The sequence below is a fragment of the Ambystoma mexicanum genome, chromosome 5p (genome assembly GCF_040938575.1).
Source record: "Ambystoma mexicanum isolate Mex_15411 chromosome 5p, UKY_AmexF1_1, whole genome shotgun sequence".
In the NCBI taxonomy this organism is placed as follows: Eukaryota; Metazoa; Chordata; class Amphibia; order Caudata; family Ambystomatidae; genus Ambystoma; species Ambystoma mexicanum.
In genome coordinates this window covers 81163134-81187319 of record NC_090930.1, presented here as the reverse complement: position 1 = coordinate 81187319, position 24186 = coordinate 81163134, and the positions used below count along the sequence as shown (strand labels likewise).

The 24186-nt window shown below is 52.1% G+C and overlaps 1 protein-coding gene across 1 annotated transcript in view; it reads right to left on the bottom strand.

Annotated features, from left to right (window-relative positions):
- The window catches only part of EFNB1 (ephrin B1), a 94178-nt gene extending 70463 nt beyond the window's left edge, over positions 1–23715 (bottom strand). The window contains exon 1 of the mRNA XM_069612489.1: positions 22897–23715. Coding sequence (XP_069468590.1) covers positions 22897–23024 — 128 coding nt within the window. The 5' untranslated portion in view covers positions 23025–23715. The remainder of the gene's footprint in view (positions 1–22896) is intronic.
- Positions 23716–24186: the final 471 nt, after the last annotated feature.

The following is a 24186-nucleotide window of genomic DNA, read 5'->3' as shown; positions in this document are numbered from 1 at the left end:
CCGCCCCTCCTTCCCACGGTTGGCCTCCAGAGCCACTGGGGAGCACGCAATATGGGCGCGTTTGGAGTGGATGGGAACGTGGAAAGCACCCAGACTACCCTGCCGAGGGTGGTAACGGAGCCGTAAGCCTCCAGACTAGGGCTAGCCGCAGTGCCCCCTAGCGTATGGGCATTGGACAGCAGCCTCAGCCCAGAATCCTCCAGCCTGGGGGCAATGGCGCGCGCACACAAACACACCTCAAATCTTTGGGCACGCACGGAAACCCTTCCAGATTGGAGACTGGGGAAGAGGGACTCGGGCGTCCTAGTAGCGTGCAACTTGTACCCGGATGCACACACATCACCAGGCAGACCACTATGTTGTGCACTACAGTCTGCCAACCACTGAAGAACACGCTTGCACCATATTGTATGCACCCGGTAGTGCAGCTTGCAAACAGGTCATGCAACAGTAGGCCAACCACTGTGCACCCAGTAGTCGCGCTTACAAGCACGTGGCTTGTGCGACTGGAACGAGTGCAGGCAGAAGAGTAACGGGCGTTTCCGCTTATGCTCGGCCCTAAAGGGTACAACGGTAGGAGCTCAGAAGTAACGATGCACGTTGGCCTCAACACACACAAGGGCCTAGACTTGGCAAATGGCGCATCTGTGGCACGCGTGGGCAGAGTATCGCAGCACAAGGGAAATGGCACCCACACGTTGCGACGCCCGGACCAGGCCTCCCACGCAGAACGTACGAGCTCTCAACTTCAAGTGCGTAGCTTTGCACAGCGTGAGCAGTGCACATCGCACAGGCCAATATCAAAACGCAGACCTCCACGTGAGCTTGCACAACTCCTGCACAGTAGACTCCGTGAGTAGAGCCTCGTGGGCCAGAATCAGGATAGCTCAGTGGGTGGGAGCCCACTGCAGAAGCGTGGATCCATTCCGCACTAGAGTGGTACTGGGTAAAACAAAAACGATATAAATGAGGGTACTGGGGGTGCAGGGCAGTAAGGGGGGAAGTTTATCCAACCCTGTGCCTACAGGGGAACTCCTCGCCTCTTGGAAAACACCTCAAGGGCCCAGTCATGAACAGTAACCCATTGGGAGTTGCGAGTATGAACTATGCCGATAATACAATGCCCCCCCCCCCCCCCACCGCTCCCCCAGGCACGGACCCCTTGCCCGAGCCAGGGGTTTGGGAAAAGGATGCCACGCTACCTTGAAGAGCTAGGGGAGGCAATGAGTTTAGCAAGTGCTGGGGGGGGGGCAATGAGTTTACCAGGCCTGGGAACAGGCCCAAGTGAGAGTTATTAGGAAGCGAGTGAGTTTCCCAGCCAAGGAAACACACCGTCACTCAGCCACTCTCGGAACCCTTCTGAAGAGGCGCTTCCTCAGTACACCAAGAGGCATAGGACTGACTGCACTAGGCGCGACTGGGGGTTACCCAAGGCCCTGGGGACACCCAATAGTGCCCACCTGCAGATGTCTGTCTACAAGGCTTGCGAGAGGCCCCTCCCCCAGTGTTACCAGTGCACATCCCGTGCCACGAGAACTGCTGTGCCACAGCGCGAGAAGGCAGCAGTGGGCCACAATGAAGCTTTGCCAAGCTTTCGCTGCCCGGTCAATGCTCCTCAGTTGTGGCCACACTCGTCCCCTAGAAACGGCACTGTCGCTGCTCACAACGGAGACCCCGGGCAACTGTCCCAATGCTACTCCATTTGGCCCGAAGCATCCCTGCTATCCTACGGAGCTCAGACCCCCAGCGACGTAGCCAGGATGGTGGTTTAACAATTGGGGCCGGAAGCCAATGTAGTTGGGCCCGCCTTAGATGCCCACACAGCAGCGGGGGGGCCCTACCCTCTCTATGTCTCGGTCAAACCCTGGGCTGGGGCAAGGCCGCCAGGCACATTATGGGTACAATAACCTCAATTCTGCACCCCCCCGCCCACATCCCAGGATTTAACATCTAGTAAGAAAACCGCCATGGCTGTTCTACCTACACATGCCCTCCCAAATCCAGGCTATTCCAGGCAGCACCACCAATGCACCTCAAAATTCTGCCCTAGAACACCCTTCTGATCCTTTTAGCATTGCAGCGGTGGACAGACTCAGCGTAGCTTTCTTTTAATCCAGTTCCATCATGGGGGGGAGGGGGGGGGGGGGGGGGGACTCCGACCCAATGCTGCTGTGTGTAGACTATTTCATAGCTCTCAACCATTTGTGTTGCAAAGGTGGGTGAAAACACCCGATTTTCTTTTTGGCGGGTGAGAAGCCCATTGAAACGAATGGGTGTGCAGGAGGCTTTGCCAGTGAGTCAGCTGTTTACAAGGCGGGTGACACCCGCCAAAAGCGCGTGAGATGAGAGTTATGCTATATTGTAATCCCCAATCTTTGCAATTGTAAAGTAATCGTGCCTTCCACATTCGCGAGTTCATCTGGTCGGTGCTTGTTCGCAATCACCATTAGCACGCAATGGGGTGGGCGCACAGCCCGCACCACCTCACCAGGGTAAAAAGCGACACCAGACCATCCACTATTTGGCAACACACAGTGGTGGCGCGGGGGTCCAAGCTCACACTGAATGGAGTAGACGGTGCAGGAGGGCAAGGAGAAGCGCACAGAACACACGCATGAGCGTTGCCCTGCAGTCTCGCGAGCATAGGAGACACTTCCGAGTGCAGTGCTCCAGGGCAGGGCGTGTGGGAGAGACTAGAGGACCGGTTATTTTCCACTGTGCGCAGGTGGCTGTAGCGCGGTGGCTCCTCGAGTGATTGAACCGGTGCACAGCACCACCGTGCTGCAGTGCTCCGGCACCCCGGGCACAGGCAGCTCCCCAAACAAAGGCACGGGAGGGCCCCGTTTACACTGGCATTTAACATGTCGCGGCGGGGAAACACGTCAGGGTGGGGGAGGGGAGGAAATCACAGTTCCGAGTAATGCACGCTTGCTTTCTGGATGCAGGCTTGTGGTTCCAGCTTCCGGAGAATGGCGACGGCTGCCATCTAGCGGCCAGCGTGGGAACAGCACCGCTCACCAGCCAGATCGGACCCCAGTGTGATCTTCTGACCGGAGGCTTCAGCAGTGAACACGTGATCCGCGATTCACGCCCTTCGCACCCGACAGCCGTCTCGCGGACCCTCGCTGCCTGCAGGCAAGTGTTCACCAGTCTATCAGAATGTATGGTGCACCGGATATGTAAGAAAAGAAAAAACATGTACACAGATTTCAATACCTATCACAGGGCTAACTTACAATATTATGCATAAATTGCCCGACTTTCATTTGACGAGCCATAGATGGGACAGTTATAAAATATGCATGCCGATTACTATTGCCAAAACATTTTGATCTGGAACACTGGGTGTTGCTGGTTTTAAATCTTTTTTTTCTTATCATATAATTAAAACAATTCCGCAACTAAAAAAATTAAAACATAAATAAAAATACAACAAAATATACAATTCCCGTAACAGCGCCTCGATGCCCACGAGCTGTGTGAGCACTTTAAAAAGGCGAATGAAATATATTTATAACGCGCCTGTACACAAGTGTTTCTAGGCGCGACAAGACAAGGGGGGGGGGGGGGGCGCAGAAGGAGGAGAAAACGACGATCTTATTAGGCCATGTGTCATTCAGATCTCGCAAGGGAGCACGACGGGGGGTGGCAGTTGGGAGGAGTACGGGGCAGAAACCTCAATAACTTCTTCCGGAGAGTCGCTCATAAGTGCAGAGATATACTCCATGCTGATTCCAGCCCGGCCCCAATGACGAGGGAGCAGGGCCAAGGTCCAGGTGGCTGTCCCCATTCACCCGACCCAGTTTGCGGCCCCGACAGGTGACAAAACAGTTCACTCCACTCACAACCCCTGAGCAAGTCAGTCAGGTTTGAGATTGCACTCACCCCAACATTCCAAGAAAGGTGAGATGGGCGCCTGGCACCCAGCCCCGTCGAGCAAAGATTTCCCTAAACCAAAAGTGCCCGCCTTCCAGAACACTTTGCTGATGGTAATAGGTGGAGCCTATTTGCAAATTCCCAGATCCGCGTGCAGACGGGGCCGAAACTAGAAAAATAAACCATGGAAAAAGGAACACTGGATACAGAGCCCCAGTCAGGTTATGGGAGAAGCAAAACGTTCAGGGGGCCAAGGGGCCCAGCACAGACTTCCTCCATCAGTCTTATCCAGGAATGTATTCACGGTTTCTGCTGCAGCGCCAGAATGTCAGCCTGATTCCAAGTGGATGTAGAAATCTAGGGCAGTGCAGAAAGCGCGCCCCGCGAGGCTGCAGGCCTGGATCAGTAGGGAACGGGCTGCCAAGTGCTTAAAGCAGCCGCGCTGCGTAGAATGCAGACCATAGGGGGGACCTTGCGGATGTGCGCTTCAACATTTCTTTCTCCAGGTTTGTGGTGCGGTCGATAGAGGCAGGGTTAGGTTTAGAGTTTCAGGGCGAGTAGGCAGAATTTGAGTTTTCCTAGTACGGTTAGGTGCAACACGTTTCCCACCCCCAAAAATCCAGCCAAGTGTGACAGTTCTTACCCACAAAATCCATCCAAGTGCAACATTTCCTAAGCCGCAAAGTTCCATCTGAAAGGGGTACCTTTCTTACCCCCAAAATTCATCTAAGTCCATCACAGTTCGTACCCTGGAACTAGCTAGATTTACTGGTAGTACTTGTGTATTGGACCCATCAGCCCATCTAGAGGGTTCATCAGGTCATCTACACAGTGTTAATAAGATGGTGGCATAGAAGGCGTGGCAGGGTTTTAATTTTTCAGAGTTATGGCTGTATCCACCACCCGCGCCACCTTACCCTAGTGTTGCATTAAGAGGCTCAGACGGTCGTCCATGGGACCAAGAGCTGCCCTTTGCCCTTAGCCAGCTGCCCCGGCAGGGCTGCGCTGGGGCCGCCGGTAAAGAGGGCCACTTCCAGGTGGAGGCCACCAATCAGGCAGGGTGGGCTGGAGGAGGAGACGGATAGAGACACAGGCGGGCAGCAAGCAGAGGGAAAAAGTACAAATAGGGCCAGAAAAGAGGAACATTAAATAATGGCAAAAAGTAAAGTGGGTGGAAGGGGGGTGGGGTACGAAGAGGACACAGGGCCAATACTCACAGGAAGACCGTTTACATGAACAGGCTGTTGACAATTAGCACTACAATGGTTCAGCAACTTACTAACAGGCAACTGCACACATAGATAACAGTATTTCTATTTATTTGAAGAACAGGGATATCAGTGTATAACACATCAACAGATGAGGGATTACCACGAAGTGTCCATGCAATAATGTGAAGAGGGGAACAAACAATGAGCCCGTTTAGGAGTGTGAACAAAATAAATGAGGGGAGGGGGGGGGAGGGGGTCAAGTGTAGAACAGGTGACATACAAATGTAAGACTACTCTAAGGGGCCAGTGATTCAAACTAAAGAGTACTGTTTAAATATACAACATGAATCACTGGAGGGAGTGGTGTGGCCCGGACAGGGAGAATGGGTAGGGGCTTGGGAGAGTTTCCAGTTTTGCAAGCACGTGAAGTTTCAAGCCTAGCTTTGAAGAGATCCACAGTTGGGCTGGATGGCTTTGGTGGAAATGCGAAGTGGATTCCAGTAGTGTGGGGCGGGGGAATACATTAGGAAAGAAAGCCGAAAAGTTGGTATGGGGCAGCAGAGTGCAGAGGAGGATAGGATGGAACGAGATGGTGAGTAAACAGATCTAATCGGACCGGTACGGAGGAGCAACAACATAGGAATAGAGCAGTTGAGCACCGAGAGCCAACCTGCATGTTGCCGGAAGGTAGAAGTGGGGGGGGGGGGGGAGAGATCTGGGCAGGCTGTAGCGAGTGCGGGTAGCAATGTTGAGAGTACAGAGTAAGTCCAAGTAGAACTAAAGAGGAGCCACAATATTGCAAGTCTTGGGTGAGGGAGCAAGATGGTCAATTGGAAGGAGAGTGTAGGGATGGCACTCTGCATGTGGGTGCAATGCCATCCTAGCCAACATCAAGATCCACCAATATGCAGACAAGTGAAAACTGCACCAAGGTGTTCTGATCTCCCCTACCCCTCTCCCTCTTTATGCCTCTTGCGCTCCTCCAACTGAGGCAGACCAACATGGAGTTGAGGCTTTGCTACTCAAGCTGACATGCATGGCTGGTAGATGGGATTAAGAGACCATTTGCCCCGGCTTTTATCGCACAGAAAGCCAAACCCCCCCCCCCCAATCGCCCACAACAGCAACTGCTCATTCAAGAGTCACTCCAAAGAGAACGTAGACAAGTCAAGCCATTACACCCCGCCGACAACCACAGCAATGCTGCTATGCCTAAAATATTCAACTGCGTAGACTGTGCCAACACCCCCTGATGGGTACCTAGTGGGCATACTGTAGGATACAATACTGTGCCCGGCTCATCATTGGCTCAAGAAATCCAACCACATGAAGCCACTTCACTTGCTCCTAATTAACCATGTATTGCCTACAGAACAGCATTCGTCCCCTGTGAGGGCACTGCATAGTTTCCCCAAACCACCTGGATGGGCAGTCATGGTATCGGGTACCCATTACACCAGCGGAAGCAACGACTACAGGAAACCGGCATCCTCCCGCTAGTAGCCCAGACTATGGTACAGCCAGCAACTCCCATCAAGCAAGCTCCCTACACTCCTGAAAGGAAGGCAACACGTGTTCACGCACCCCCTACCCAAAATACCCTCTGCACGTTATACCTCCGCACCATCTAGTACAATCCCCCTACTTTAAGAGCTGGATTCGCACGATATCAAAATCCCTAGACTTGCATATTAATATGGTAATTAAATCAATACAAGGTTCTGGGAGTATTTCTCCAGGGTGACAGAAGGGCATTAGAAGAAAGAATAAATTTAAAAATATATATATATATATATATATACATACACCAAAAAATAAAAAAAACTTTCGTGCAAAAATATTGCTGATGAAAGAACAAGGCCCACCAACGCCGGAAACTCCAAATCAGTAAAAATGTACACAAGTCCCAATGGTGAAAGTGGAAATTATAAACAAAACAAAGGGCGGAAGAGACACAATGTAGCAGGGATCAAAATGTGCCTGAATACGACACAGCTGGCCCTGGAAAAGGGCATTGGACACAGTCTGTGCCCAAGGTGGCTTGTGGCATTGCAAAGGATACGACCGATATTACATAAAGTGTGTTCACAAAGTATCAAGCTGTGGGTCAGGGCTTCAGAAGACAATTGGAAAGCCAATCAGTTTAAGCGTTCAGGCCACACCCAGTCTCAAATTCCATGACCCAAAAGACCACAAGTAAAGTGTGCACCACTATGAGGGATATCAAAGCGTAACACCTCACAAAAACGTTCAGCAAAACAAATGCTGTTCCGTCAAGCCGTGGACATCTGGAACTCCTCCCAATACATATGGGAAAACGGCCACCAATGTCAACTAGGGCACGCACAAAGGGTCTTTCAGCAAATCACACTGCTGGAAACCAACTCAAATAATGCTCAAGTGACAGGACCAGAACGGTTGCTCATAAATACCCCCTGGATAGGTGGGGGCCATGCTAGCAACAGAGATTCATAGCGCCCAAAGACCCCAAATCCTGGATGCTCCCCAGCATTTCAGCACGCGCCCAAATTCTTCTGTGTAGGGAGGAGGCACGAGATGGGTTTAGCGGGACACTAGCCATTTCTTTGCAGGAGGAAGGCTGAACAGGGAGGCCAAATAACAGTCTGATTAAAAAATGCCACGAGGGATTACTGAATAGTTTCGACTAATTCTGCGCGGGGTGGGAAGGGTGGGGCGGTGCGCTTCTTTCTCCAAGAATGCTGTATTTTTTATAAATACGGTAGAAGATTATTCCATTAAGGGCTATGCCCATGGTGTGGATGAGCGACGTGCGCCTTCTTGCAGTCTAAACGGCCTCTAGGCGCCGATATGAAAGTGCCACGTTAGTTTAGATTGTCTTACCCCAGGGAGGCAGCGATGGCGCAGTGACTTATGGGCCTGGTGCAGAGGGGGCTATATGCAAACCACAGGCCCAACAGTAGGCTACAAGTAGCCTGGTTGGCACGCCCGTGCCTGCACCGTGCCAGATGTCCCCGCACTTTGAACCCTATAGTTCCCCCAAGGGGCCAGTAAATGCACTTGGCTTTGCAAACCCGTGCACCACACGAAACTCAGTATTGCTCTCACAGTGGGAGACGGGTTCACATTCTGGAATTCTGAGAATGAACGCCTCCGATAGAACATTCTCAAAATACAATATATTTCATTAGGTATCCGGTCATTTTTTCAAAAACTTATTTTCCAAACACCATTTTGTCAATGTTTTTTTAATGTATTTTTTAATTTTATGGGTTTTTTTGGTTTCGTGAGTAAAAAAAAAAAAAAGTTTGAAAAAAGGGGTTTGGGGGACCACCCCCCCCATTTAAAAATAAACATCCGGAAAAAAAATTGCGGCAAAATTGTGTCAAGAAAATGGCATTTGAAAGAGTCACTATAAACCATTTCATTATTTACCAGCCTGTGAAAATAAAAGAATGAAATGAAGCCCGTGCATCTTCACTGAAAGTCATCTGGACGCAAGCAAAACAAGTTGCCGATTGAGGAAACAAACCCAAGCAAAAGCATGAAAGGATGAACTTTGTGCGTTTGAAACGGCTGCTTCGCCACTTCCATATTGTAATTAAGAAATTAATCTTGACTTTCATAATTCTGCCTGGAATCTTTTTCCGCCAGGCCTCGGTGGTATACGGCGTTGATGCTTGAACTGGACTAATAATGCACGTCAGGGCTCCCTAAACTGAGGCGGTGCAACGACAGGCCTAGAACGCTAAAATGCGTACCCTTCCTCTTCCCTGCCCCCACCACCACCCCACGGGCCCTATGGAGAAGATACAGCACAAACCAAAGCGAATTGCCTCTAGGCGCTAAAGTAAGGTGCCTCCACCGCCCTCCTGATTGGCCCTCCTTTCAGCAATACAGGCAGGGAACCTGGGATTTTACTCTGGCCCCACCCGCCCCCACAACCGCTAGCAGAGTGGGACCTCCGTGCCAACATGGCGGTGGGGGGAACACAATAGATATTAGGACAGAACATATAAACTGGCTTGTTTTTAAGAGAGGGTCCAACATCCCCCGACATGCAAGTGTTCAACCGACTTGCCACGGCCCCGCCGGGCTTCGAGCACGCAGCGTCAGCATTCCTGGCAGAAAGAGCTCAACTCACCGAGCCATCTTTCGGATTCCAGCACAATTCTTAAGGTACCCCCCGAACAGTCGGCTGTGCAACGTGTGTAAGGAGCAACGACCGACACGTGGCGCCTCGGAGCAAAAGTGAGAGTAGCAATTTGCTGTTCCATCGCGTCGCTGGTCGCAGGGACCCCACGGCTGCCAGCACCCAGCAAAAAGCACCTTCGGGGCGTCTGCCCGTTGCGTTTCACCGAAACCCGGGCCACTAGTGAAATAAAGCATTGCACTGAATAGGAGTGGCTTTTAAATTGTACACGTGGGAACCCTTCACACCGTAGCATTAATTCGGGAGCCCCACGGCTGAGCAATATTAAAATTAAACAAGCCAGGGAGTTCAGCGGAGGCAAACGCACGCCTCCCTTCCGCCATGTGCTTTTCATCACGCCATCATCGCCGCGGCCTTTGATCAAACAGCCCAGAACACCCCAGAAATCATTTTTCTGACCTGTGGCTAATGAAAGCTCTCCATGGGCTCATTTGAAGGAGCCACTACTTTTATTTAAGTCACGCTGCCAAAGGCTCTCTTGGCTTCTTCATTTATGTAGAAACTTATATGGCGCACCTAACCCGGAGGCTTATTGATGATGCAGCAATTGTCACAAGCAATTCATTTCAGTAACATCTGTTTACAGTTGGGAATTATAATTTTGTAATAACGCGCTTAATACCGGAGAGGTTTCTACGCGCGGACCCGGGATTCGAACCCGTGTTGCTCTGCCTCATTTTGCTTCCAAGATGAGCGCGTTGCCGCCGGGCTGTACTACCCATGGAAAAGGCATGTTTTCAAAGTTTCAACACGTGTTGAAATGCTTCCACTCCTCAGCCCCCCCCCCCTCGCCCCTCCATGCTGTACTACATGTTCTGGATCTTGCAGAACACACGCCCTCCGAAAGTGTGGCGTAGAATGAGCAAACGAATCCTGGTTTCCCGGCATAAACCAACCTGTGTGATCCTTGACAAGCAGAGATCGAAATTGAGGGGAGCTGGGAGGGATTTAGCTCTTGCTTGTAGCCTAGAAAAGCCTAGTTAGCGTGGAACCAACAGCTCCAGGAGCTGGTAGGACTCCTGAGGCCAATTGATGTCAGGCAAGCAAACACACCTGTGTGAATTTAACTATATAATAGGGAACATTGAAAAGCATAGGCTATAAACAACAGACACAATTATACACTCCCACCTTATGTGGAAGTTAGATTGGCAGAACGCTGTATACACATAAAACCCACAAGCTGCTTTTAGCTCCCGCAGACTTCATTTTGAGCCCTGGCAAGTCGGGTGAGCGGCCAGTGCCCTTACCTGCCAACATTGGAAGCAGTAATAGCAACACAGAGCAAGTAGCAGTGGCATGAAAACCAACCATTGGCAAACAGCATTGTTCTCCATAGGTGCGAGATGAATTTGCCAAGCACTACCACAGTACTGCCCGTCTACAACCAGGCCAAAGCTTGAAAATGGCGAGGCCCTGGGGCAGAGGCATGGCATACCAAATACATATTCACAAGACAACTGTTGGGCTTGCCAATGCCCTTTAAATGGAGTCCAAAGCAAAGAACAGATGCAAGGACATACACGAGGATCGCTCAGAGGCAATGCGCTCATTTTGGAAGCAAGACAACACGGAGCAACATCAGGTCGATCCCCGGTCTGCGCTTAGAGACCTCTGGGTATTAAGCCAGTTATAAATAACCAGTTATAATATGAAATCAAGTGGCTGATGGCAGTTATTTGTTTACAACAGTGGGCGATTTGCAACTATAAGTAAACCATTAGCAGGGGGTCAAGTCCTAAAATTTAAAGTGGGGGTACTCATCAACAAACGCAATCGGATAATACGTCATCAGAAATTAGCCTATCAAGGTGAAATATGCACATTTAATTAAATTGGCTTTGCATAACCACCCTAATTGCACAGGACGAATGGCATTTTTCCTTTCATAACAAAACCAAGAGGATATTTTCTTCTAATAGTGTTTTTGAATACGTTGCTGTGCATGTTTTAATCTCCAAGAACCAATACAAATGTTTTCCCTGGGACTTGCAGTACCAAAATAAAACATTTCGCCTTTAGTTGTTTGTTATTTTGCATCATGTTATATAGTGCAGTTGTGAAGTGTCCGGCCTACAAACCTGACGACTGTGGTTTGATCCCTGTCTTTAAAATCAAAAATTCAAGGACATTCAGTGTTTCTCATTATAGCTGGGGGGGACTGAGTCCACCCTGTGAATAAAGTGGGGGGGGGGGGGTCTGCGTCCCCCCGCGGCTTGAGCCCTGAGCAAAAGCCTGCTTAGACAAACGAGCCCATCCAGGTTCTAGCAAGTGCGTTTGCAAGAAACAAAAACCATTTCAAAAGGTCTCAAGTTTAAGTCTGCCCCAACATTTGTTTAGATCTGTTCACCGGTTCCAATTAGGCCAAGCCATCAACGTCATGCCCATTTCTGGCATCTGGCGGCTGTGCCAGCAACACCACACGCACAAGGAACTCGCTCTGGGAGAGATGGCCAATACAGTGGGACGATAAGGGCATATACGGAAGGATGCCACACGAGGGACCGCCCTGGCATCTGGCTGGGGCAGCTTCACCAAACGGGCCAAGGCAGGGGCATTCATATTTTGGGCTATGACGCCTGCAATTTCTCCCCATTTATCATGCTGATTAGGTGTGATGGGAGTTGTAGTCTGGGACACCCAGAGAGCCAAAGACTACATAGCCTAAAAAATAAAAAAATACAAATAAAAATAAATAAATAAAAACACTTTCCGCCATGATTAAAACGATCTTGGAAGACCTTTAACACGCACCGCCGCAGGGCTCCCAAGCACCCAGCCAAGTCCGCTTTCAAATTTCGTGGCATGTGGCTCCAAAGAGATTAATTAAGCGCCGCCACGCCCTTAAACACATCCAGCCCTCGGCTAAGTCTAGGCTGGCTGACAACGTCAGCCCTGTGGCCGGGTTAACCCCATGGGCACTTTCCACAAGACACTGCTAGTGTACAAACAAAACAAAAGTAATAAGTTACAAGTGCTGCTTCGACACTTTCCAAGCGGGGTCAGGCGCACCCCCAGGAGTCAAGGCTATCGTAAGTCACAAAACAAAATTGGAGGGCAGAAAAGGAAAAAAAAAAATAATAATTAAAAAGTGAGCACGGGCCTAGTGGGACACCGAGTCATGCCAGCTCCGACCCTCTTACCGATCCAAATGCACCTCAATATCCAACTATTCGGGGAGTTCCTAGCGGATCAGCGGCTCCCTTCTCTTCCTCCCAGGGTCTGGGCCCTGCATAACTAGAGGGGGGACTGGCCCTTCCGTGGACAGTTACATTTGAACTGTAACCCCCCCCCCCCGCAATCCCCCCTTCCCCAAACTAACATTGCACATACGGTCATGAAAGAGTATAGCCACGGTGGAGTGGCTTCCAGGCACCGCTGCAGAGCTGAAACTAGTGCAATTGTGACAATTCTGGCCCAGTGAAATTGTGCCAGAAGAGGCGAAGATGGGCTCCTATTGGCTTGACAGGCGCCGTTCTGTGTAGACCTCAGAGCCGTGTGATAAATGAGTTAGTTTATGTTAACAACCAACAGACACTTTAGCACCCTATACTCATAGTAGCCACATTATTCGACAGATGCCTCCTCCCCGGGTCCTCCCACCCACCCCCCACGATTGAAGATTTCCCCCAGTATTTGGAGAGTGTTCCCCCAGTAAGTTTCCATCACGGGTCGCACCTTAACGAGGAGCGACTTTTCGTGAGCCGCGCTGCTCGATAGGCCAGGGGTCTGAAACCTTTTGCTCGCCAGAGGCCCAATCGACAGCAGCCATAATAGGGGCAGTGCCAGCACTTATGCCAAGTCACTCCAATGCCACACAACGGGCACCATTTGAAGCACTAGACGCCCAAACCCCTGAAATGTTGGCCACAGGAAAAGACGGCCTACGTTTGAAACCGCTCGCCATAAACCGGTCTAAATTAAGTGGAGACCCGACATTGGCCAAGTCGAAGACATGCTTTGCAAAGACGTATTCAGCGTTGCAAACACAAAACGAAACCACACTCTGCATCCCATTGGACATCATTTGCACAGCGCAAAACCTGGCAGACATTCTAATGGCCGACAATCGCTTAAAGGACTTTTCAAAGATCAGTCGTTGCCCTTTAAACAGTAAAGTCCCACTGAGGTTCAGAAACACAGAGGAAGAGATTTCCAGAAGATTTAGAACGGGAGGGGGGGGTCGTTTTAAAGCCCATCAACCCACCCCACCCACCACATCTTTCAACGAGAGGAAAACTAGATTAAAAAGCCTCCGCGTTTTTAAAAATTATATTTGGAGCAGGCAGGCTTGTTACATAGGCCAGTAGGAGGAAAGCAGCTAGAGAGAGCCCCCCCCCCCAACCCCTCTCTTTGCCACATGACAAAAGGCAAGCGCACAGGCCTTGCAGACAGACAGACAGCGAAACTGGAGTCCCAGCAGAAGAGCCATTCTCGAACGCTGTGAACGTTGGCCCGTTCGAACCCAAGAGCACAACGCTTTCCAAGAGCGCATTGCGCGGCTCACAGCCTGCGCTTACCGTTCAAGGTCCCGCAGTGTAGAAATCGCGCAGTTTATAAACGGCGCGCAAGCGCACGCGGGTCGGTTCCGCTTAAACTACGCATCACGCGCAGGTCAGATCCACCCACTGGGAAATGGGTGAAACTCGCGACCCCCGCCTAGACGTCGATTGGACTTCTCTAGGCCGGTACCAGAGAAACGTGTTCCAAATTAAATATTGAAACATTTCAAGATCGGATACTCGCCCCACCCGAGTCACACAATATTTTGCTTGGCACATGCGATAGTCATATGGCGACGTGTTTTTCGCGCATTTACTGCGAGTACATGCCCCCCGCCCCATAGTAATGGATGGTTTAACATGATTGGGGGTGGGGGAATACCCCCTCATCCCCAAACAACCACCTATTTCGTACAGTTGATTTACCGAAGAAAAGAACGTAAACTACCCCCTCCTTCCAAAGGTTCTCACGTTTTATTTTGAACTCATAACCAGGGGTGGACTGGCCTCTCGGGAAATGGAGATTTCCTGGTGGGCCTTGCACCCTGGGCCTCGTGTGGCATTTCCACATGTTCTCATAGGAAAAGCATTGGGCCTGCTGAACACGTCATATGGGGCCACTTCGCAAATTAATTCCAAGGCCTCTTTTGGTCCCCAGTAATTATTTGCAGAACCTCTTAGTTACCAGTTCACCCCGCTTATAAACTTTAACTGTGGCGCTTTTCTCAAGAGCGGGGGTGGGATAGGAACTAAAGTGGCCCTGGAAACGAAAGGGGCCACTTATTCTGGGAGCAAGCCTGGTAATTAAGGTGTGGGGTTCGTCCACAAGATTATGTATGGGTGGGGGGGACGGGACAGTGAATTTTAAAAAGCAGTACATTTCACCCATATGAGGATTAAAAAGTAGACAGACAAAAAAAAAAAAAAACTAACATAACAGGTCCACCCCTGCTGAAATCTCCTTAGTTCCCTGTCCACCCCTGCTGAAATCTCCTTAGTTCCCCGTCCACCCCCGATGAAATCTCCCTAGTTCCCTGTCCACCCCCGATGAAATCTCCCTAGTTCCCTGTCCACCCCTGCTCAAATCTCCCTAGGTCCCTGTGGACCAGTCCACCCCCATGAAATCTCCCTGGTTCCCTGTCCACCCCCGCTGAATCTCCCTAGTTCCCTGTGGACCTGTCCACCCCCATGAAATCTCCTTAGTTCCCTGTGGACCCGTCCACCCCCATGAATTCTCCCTGGTTCCCTGTGGACCAGTCCACCCCCATGAAATCTCCCTGGTTCCCTGTCCACCCCTGCTGAAATCTCCCTAGTTCCCTGTGGACCTGTCCACCCCCATGAAATCTCCCTTGTTCCCTGTCCACCCCTGCTGAAATCTCCCCAGTGGACCCGTCCATCCCCATGAAATCTCCCTGGTTCCCTGTCCACCCCTGCTGAAATCTTCCTAGTTCCCTGTGGCCCTGTCCACCCCTGCTGAAATCTCCCTAGGTCCCCGTGGACCCCTGCTGAAATCTCCCCAGTGGACCCGTCCATCCCCATGAAATCTCCCTAATTCCCTGCGGACCCGTCCATCCCCATGAAATCTCCCTGGTTCCCTGTCCACGTCTGCCTAAATCTCCTTGGTTCCCCACACCTGTGAGGTAGAGCCTCCCCCAGCAGGCAAAATTTAGTCACTGGTATGGTCATTCCGCTTCCCCTACCACCCCCCCCCCCTTGCTGAAAAGAAAATTCCTGCAAAGATCTTCACTCTGAAGCAAGTAAGCCACTTACTGAATTACTGCGGGCAGGCCGGATCACTCCCATTTAAAAAGGAACGGCTTAGAGTTTAGGAAAAAAAGTCAACTAACTGGATGCAGGCCGTGTGGGAGGCAGAAGGGGGGGCAGGGAGAAGCAACGAGTCACGCACATTTCCATCTAACTCCCGCAGACACCTGGGCAATTAAAAGAAGCGTTTCAGAAAATAACTTCCTATCCACGGGTCTTAAAAAGGCCATTTGCACACTGTTCTGCCGCAACAATACACGATACAAATGCCACGTGCACTGGGATATAGAAAGGCCGGCAGCGAACTTCATGTGGAAACTAACCCGCCACATAAAACGCTATCAGGTGATATTATCCCCACAAATAATGTCGCCATATATGGGCTCCGGGACAGGCCATCTAGTAACGCCTATGCTCCCCTCCACTGAAACACGGGGGCTCATTTAATTCTCCATTATCATGCCATAGTGGTTTAAGTATACCGTATGCACGTGCATACAATATTCAACATCAAAGTTCGCAAACAGCACTGCAACAAAACATGACACGCAATCCAATGGTCACATGATCATTCTAGAACGATATATTAAAAAGTTTATAATTTATAAAAACACCCCACAAATACTTGCATCCCGATTACTCCCTGGGTACTTCCAGTCCCCATTTTCTATCCTCACGAGGCCTCTACTTCACCCGCTTATCCACACAGGCCCGGAGGCGCGGCGACCCGGAAGCCCTTTCCTGTTACACACCAAGGCCTTGAACCCAAGGAGCGCATAAGGAGAAAGGGCCTGTGAAACGTGGGGAGGGTGAGAAACGTGGGGAGGGTCGTCCAATAAAAAAGTTATTCAGAAATGAAGGGCTATTCTTGACAAAATTTGACACGTGGGTTCGCACACCAACACTCCCCGCTGAACCCGAAACTGGGTGCCCTGCCGCTCCAGTTTCCTCCCTTTGCACGCCCCGCGTCGTTGCCCCCCCCATCCCGTCCCCTTTGACCTGTAAAGCGCTTAGTTGCTTGAAGAAGCAATACCAGCACTCAAAAAAACATTGCAATGATTCAAGGGTTCGTTTCCTGTAGAAGGAACTAAGACTTCCTCCGTGCACCAGAATATACTCTCCCACAGCCGATATGGGGGATTACAATAGAGGAACTCCTGAAAGACCCCCCCCCCCTCTCTCAAGGATGGAGCAACCAAACCCCGAATAACCGAACCAGTGTGGCTTCCGTCTCCCCCAAGTAACCCGGAGATCGCAAGAAGGCCGCTTCCTCCAAAGGCGGGGCCCCGGAGTGGCCATGGGGTGTGGGTCACGTTCTCAAGAGGTTTCCTAAAAACAGTATACAGCTTGGGTAGGTCAGACCCAAGAGATCGGCCCAGAGACGGTAAAAATAATAAGCAGGGCAGATTTCCGCCGCAACTTGTGACTTTTACGAGAACTCCCCTTGCCACCCCCACGCCTTCCCCTCTACTCCCCCAGGCGCTCCAGACTTGTAGATAAATGCGCATCTGAAAGCAAAGCGAGCCAGTCACTTTCATAAGCAGTATCGGCTGCACGGAGTACTTGGTCCTCAAACTCAACCCACATTGGTTCGCTAACCAGGCCTACGCAGACTTAAGGAGTCCTGTCCTGAAAGCGTTGCCCTGTGGTCCACCCAGGCCAGTCCACCGATTCCTCGCGTGACTGGAAAACTTTTACGGTCCAATGCAATGGAGAGGCACGTTACAAGACTGGCGTCGTATTCTTAACTACTTCTCATGGACTACAGCATGCCTGCTGACTGCTACAGCTTTGACGTAACCAGCCAGAAAATAGAGGAGACCAACCCTGGTCCTAGAGGCGCCCCCCCCCTCCGCCCCCAGATCCCACATCCCCAGTCTCCCTTCAGAGCCCCACGCCGGGTGCACGAGCTGCCAACGTGGAATACACTACCACTAACAGCCCTGGCAGCGACGCACCCTTTGCAGACACTCGAATACTAAGCCCATGGGTGCACACGCCCAACCCTTGGTCTAGTGGTAGGTGCCACTCTCTGCATACTGCTTGAACACCCACCTATCAATCGGGGGTGCATGTGGGCATTTGAAGCACAGGCACCCACACACCCCAGCAGTCATTACAAGACACAGCATCACCATGCAGCAATCATCCCTAATGCGGCCGACAAACAGACTTCAGGGCCGCAGCCCCCTGTTGCATACACCAAGGGGCTTGCCCACTCCAACACCCAGCCTGTAACAGTGCTCTAAGTGAGTGGGAACAGTCGGGAACGGCGTTGCACCGCTTTATTTTTTTTTTATCATTAACAGTGCCACTACATTTTGCAATTGAGTTTCCCATTCCAGAACTGTTGTGAAGTGATTCTCCACTTTGCCACTCAATAGCAGCAGTTGCGGCTAAACTGGCAGTGCAGCAGCATGGCGGCCACCCTTGAAAAAAGTGCTGCACGTTGCTCCCGGCCGGGTCAAACGGCCACAACTTTTTAATATGCACTTTTCAGAATGCACTCAACATAAGCTGGTATTGTGTCAAAGCGATCCACAGACACAAGAAAACCATTTATTAGACGAACACTAGTCACTTCACAGTCTTGTATTATTGTATATTCCTGACATGTTGTAACTGCATCTAAGTCTCCGGCACCCGGTTACCCCAGGGTTCGGCGCGCGGTACAAATAATGAAACTAAACTAAACTGCCCTGAGCGTTTCCGAATAGACCAGACCACGCGCAAGAAACTTGAGGCCCGGCTCAGACTTCAGCCGGACCTCCTTAAGTTCCGGAACCTGCTCAAAATCTGCTGTTCTCCACCTCTTTCCCCCCTCCCTGTCAATCACCCACTGCCACTGGTGGCCTGACTCCAGGCACTTCTTCCAGGCCAGTTGATACCAGCACCCCCCGCCCTGCCTATTCTGGACCCCCACCTTTGGGATTCTCCTGCACTTAGCCTGAGGCTCCCCTTAGCACCGTCCCTCCCATCTCCTGCACTTTCCTCACTGCACTCACGCCCGAACGAGACGAGGCCTAGTAGGTCCAGGACTGCATTTACAGTTTTGCCACCCCATTCCCTTCCCATTTAGCCGCGTGGCACTATTCTGCTATATGTGGTGCCTTACAAATGCTAAATAAAGGTCAAATTGAAGGAGCCAATTGCAGCTCTGGACTGGCCGCGTGTACATTATTTATTTTTGTAATGTTGAAGGAGACTCTTTGCTCCATTGTGCCAGAGGGAAAAAAAGGCTGCCTCACATTGCCCTTTCCCGTGGTATTGTGCGTCTGTGAATCGGGCCCAAAGAGTATTACACAGATCTGACCTGTAAAGGACAGGACACATGTGTCAAGTGGCAACTACATGACAGTAGCATGGGTGCCATTCAAGAAACAGGGCAAGCGTTAGCACACAAGCCACGCCGCACATTTCCGCAGGCACCAACGGCACCAAGGCCATATTCGAGTTTTCAAGCACATGCTCTACACACTGGATGTGAAGCCCTGGTCACAGATTTCACACAGGGGTGGCAACTCCATGCCAGAGACTCAAGGTTCGAGTGGTGGTATTCCGATCACAAGTAGCGCCCCCCCCCCCAAGCTCTAACACTAATCACCCATTTCAAGAGCTTTGCACCCCCTTGACATTCTCCTGACCACCACAAGGGGGGGCTTTACCCAGAGGTTAAAGAAAAATGGCTTGTACAGTCTTAGATCCTATTAATGTGGAGTTCTCGCCAGCACGGAACTGGAGTTACGCGGCAGCGCAAACAACCAAATGGGTGCAACGAAAACAGGGCCCCCAAAACTCGAGGTTGTATGCAGTACTTCAGCAGCGAGTTCACAACTTCGGACCAGATACAGTTGGTAGCGCTTAGAAACAGGCAACAAGAAACCGAAGCGCTAGGTGGGCGGCCACTAGCTCTCAACATATCACAGGCTTGCACTTGGCAAATGGCGCGGCAATCAGATCCCCAAAAAACTAGCAACATTTTGCCATGCAAAACACAGGCCCGATTCATGGAATTTTTGTGTACTGTGCCAAGGGGCTTTTCACTGGTGCAAAGTGACTTTGCATTGCCAACAAACACCCTGATTCATGGAACTGTGCAAAGTGCCAGTCGAGGTCTCCAAGAGGAGGAAGGGAGCAAACGCCAGGATGAGAGGCACTCGTGCACCAAAGGTCCGAAGCGCAACGTCAACTTGAGAATAATTACAGGCCATCTGTAGCACACTGAATGCCGACTTTCTAGGCGCTTATCGGGAGGAATCGACCCCCGTCGCACAGTATAGTCGTGTAGTGCCAACGTCGCCCCCTAGCTACCTTCAGGGCTTGGACTATTCTGCCCAGTACGGGTTCGACAGCCTGGCCCAGGCCGACTCTGCCCAAGTGTGGTAGTGCAAGTGGGCAAGAACAGTTACTGCGCATAGAAACTGAAACAGTAGGTGCTAAGCGCAATATAACACGCATTTCTCCAAGCGGATGCACACGGCACTATCCCTTTTTAGCGGGACGGCGCTCAGAATGAAGATGGCGATCCTTCAGACCCCAGACCCGCACTAGAGTGCTTGCCCATTGAGGGCGAACTACCCAGCCCGGCGCGCCCGCGCCTTGTCCAGCTCACAAGGCCCTGCTAGACACCTGTAGCAGGCGCATTTACCCACCAGGCTGACACCAGTTACTTCACCCACGCTACGGAGTTGAAATCGGGTCGGTATTTTAGGGCAATCTACTGCAACCGTCTTGCTCTGCCAACCGGTGGGCACCTCCGGCGCACCCTGGACAGGCCTAGCCCAGCCATAAACGCCACACAGGGGTGGACTGGCCTATAGGGAACTCTGGAGATTTCCCGGTGGGCCTCTGCACCCTGGGCCTCTTTTCTGTGGTATTTCCAAATTTTCCCATAGGAAAAGCATTGGGCTTGCTGAAAATGTCTCATATGGGGCCACTTTGAACTTTATTTCCAGGGCCTCTTTTGGTCCCCAGTAATTATTTCCAGGGCCTCTTTTAGTTCCCAGTCCAGCCCTGACGCCACATGCCATCTCCTGGAATAGGGCATGCTCGATAATGTGCCCACGCCCAGCCGCCGAACGCTGTGGTCAAAAGGGCAGTGGCAAACCGACTCCGTGGGCAGTACCCCATTTCTCTGCCCCCCCATACATGGGGCAAACGTGCAAAGTTGCACTAACCATTAGCTGGCGAGGTTTCACTCTCGGCGAGTGAGAAACGAGTGACTTCTGGATAACTAGTGCCTGCAAATTGAAGGTTTGCACACTGCCTTGTACTATGAAAAAGGCCCAGACACCCCGAAGCGTGGGGGTGCCGGGGCAACCCCTGGGCAGAGAAGAAACTGCGCTCTACCCAACACAACAAGCATCGAGCCGTGCGCAACTCGGCTCAAGGGGCCCCCATAAAAATGCAGGAGAGGATGGGAAAGAACGCTGTAACCCCCAAAAAGAAAGCCTGCCATATGACGTCACACAGGACCAGACTACGGGGTCCACGAGACGGAGAGGACCAGGAAGATATGGAGCGCGCATAGCCCTGAACAGATAGTGGCCGGGCACAGACCCGACTATCCGAAGAACCAATGCCACGTTATTATCTCCCAGAAACCGGGGGGGCGGGGGTGAGTATTCCTTGTCCATTGTGTAAACTGGACCTTGCTTCTGGAAGCAACTAGACACCGCGTGTACCCAGGGAGGAGACAGACGAGGGGAAAATCGAGACTCGTTCTAAAGACATTCTGGCGGTCACTAAACTCTGGGTCCAGGTTGAAGGAATTCCGGGTAAACCCAGTGTTTACTGAGGGATGGGGGGGGGTTGTATGGCGAATGATCCGATCCCAGAGTAGGTCTGAACGCCCCCCACCACCCAACTGGCATATCCAGAGTAAAGGGCGTGATAACTACACGCCCGATTAAAACTCAGGTGAACATTTTGTGCAGCCAGCAAGGACGCAAACCCGGGTCACCCAACAGAGGCCAGAGCATTTGTGTAGGAGTCCATCAACGGGGTGACGTGAGGCGGGGGGCCTTTTGAGACGGCTCCCAGCAGGACAGGTTTAGCCGTCAACATATACCGCGAGAAGTTATCCCAGCAGTCAGACTGGGCCTGACAAAATGACTCATCTCCCCACGAGCTTCTGCCTTTTAAAATCATCACCCCCCCGCCCCCCTCCCATAGGTACGGTCTAAAAGGCGTAAAGAAACGGCATCGCTTTGAGAAGTCGCGAAGTACAGGCCGAACGTGTGTTCTGGAGAGCCTCTTGCGATTCCGTGGGGGCCACATAATGCACCCCCCCCCACGAGGTCCACAGCTAGCCCCAACCCGGCCCCGAGACAATTGTGGACGCTTTAGTGTCCGCGTTCCAGGTGTTCCCGGCCTACATGGGATCCGCGGACCCGAGAAACAAAGACCCAGCTCTCAAAACACACACAGCGTTTCTTTTTAGAGAGCACGTCACACCCCAGATTTTATGGACATTGACCAGTGACCCCAACATGTCAAAAGAAAAGGGGTGCGGAGGCAGGCTACCTTCATGGCTTTCCAAGCACCCGAGCCGGGGGTGGACCGGCCCACCGGAGACTCAATTTTTAAATACTGTTCTTATGGGGAAATGGGCTTGGCTGGCTCACAATGTGTAATATGTGGCTACCTTCTTAGTCCGCCCCCCCCCCTTAACCCCCCCATGAAAAGGGTGGGTACAGACCAGGATGAAGCGCTCTGTCAAGACAGAAACCAGTAGGGGCTAAATAGTAGAACAGTGCTCAGGAAAGAGATGGGACATTCAAACTACGACCCATCTCTAGTTCTACACTACACTACTGGGGGGCGGTCTCAAAATAGTTCAGCGGGTTAATGTCCCAGCGGTCGGGATTCGTGCGGAACTTGCAGGCCACCGGTCCATCGCTAGGCTGCGCGACAGCTTATCTACCCAGAGCGCTGTGCTGTTAGGTTGTAATAACACCTCCTGTTTACATGGCAATTCAGTTTGTTTTGTGCACAACTAAAAAGGCATCCGCATCTCCCTCAAGGAGCTATAAAGCCTGGATTTTTTAATGGGAACAGTTACACATGCAAATGTCACGAGGTTCCCGTACTTACTCGAAAGCAGAGGGCAGCCATCAAATTGGGGGCACCTCCTGCAATTTCATTAATCCATCAACGTGTTAAAGGGCAGATTCCAAAACCACAATGCCAACGAGAGCCCAAAAGCACCTACAACGTATTTCAACTTTGAGCGAAGCACTACAGTGACCCCCAAACACACACTACTGTGTTTAAGTTTCACCATCACTGAATGGCTTTCATGGATTAAGGTGTAGAAATCTGGGCGCCCTGGGGAGGAAGAGGCTCTTACTTCTGGTTTCTGGAGCTCCAGGACACCGCCTCCAGGTTCTTGGCTAGTGGCAATGCCACCCTGCAGAGCAGCAGCAGCACCCCAAAGAGATACTTCCAGACAGAGCCAGGCCTCCGCATCCCAGACATGGTCCGAACAGCCACCAAACACAAGCCAATCAATAAACTCCCCCAAACGCTCCTGCGGCCTGGGCGATCCTCCGCGTGGAGTGCAAGGGAAACCGAAAACTCCGGGAGACGATTGCTCAGCGCCCACCTTCACGTTGCTCGGCTTCTGGGCGCCACATGAGGCACACGGTGCGGGGCCCTGGGTTACGGTGAATACGGGACGGTGCAAGTCCGAGGTGCAGGAGAATTCCACAGGTCCCAGCGTAGGCGATAGCTCGGGAGGCAACACTCCTTACGCCCCAGGTGTGCACCGATCCTCACACCACCGCCGGCAGGGGGTGGCCCCTGGCTGGGTGGGGGCTCCGCGAGGAGGGCGCCATGGGGGCACCCCAATGTTATTAGTTGTTTTCGGGCTGACCAATCCTGCTCCAAGCACTCCCAGTCGTCTCCCTCTGAAGGAGTGGCGCCTTGTCCGGGCGTCCCCGCAGCACCCTGGCGGCCGGGTCCACGCGCAGCAGCTGCCCGGGCTCCGCGGCGCCCTCGGGCGTCGGATTCCTGCTCCCCGGCTCGCGCTCCTCTTCCCCCGCCTGGACCCGCTCTCCTCGCCGGCCGCCGGGTGCACGCGGGCTCGCTCCGCTCTCCTTTCCCCGCTGCGCCGGGATCTCATCGGCGGGAGACGCGCTTCTTTCGGGCGCCCAGCTCAGACTGACGCGCCGCCCTCCGCCGCGAGCCGACTACCGCCCTCCCAGGGCCACGCCCACCGCGGCCAGCCACTCAGCGGCGGCGGCGGGGCCGCGCCACGCCCACCGCCGCCTGGCGCCGCCCACTCCTTAAAGGAGACGCGCCCTGATGGAAAAGCTGTGGCATGGGAAGCTGGGAGCACAGAGACCTCATGGCATGTGGGCAGAGCGGGAGCTGCGGGACACGGGGAGCCCCGCGACGGACAGCATGGCGTGTCAGGGCACCACGAACGGCACCCGGCAACACAGCACCACACTAGGGCCATCCAAAAGCGCTGCGCACTGGCAGGCCTCACTCACCCTGCCACCCTGTCTAGGTACCCACTGCACTATGGCAGACCTCGGGGACTCATACTTGAACCACTGGCTGACACTACACACTCATAACATCAGTGCAGGTGTCACACCCTAACAGGCCTTCCTGGCACCCAGGTGGATCCCAT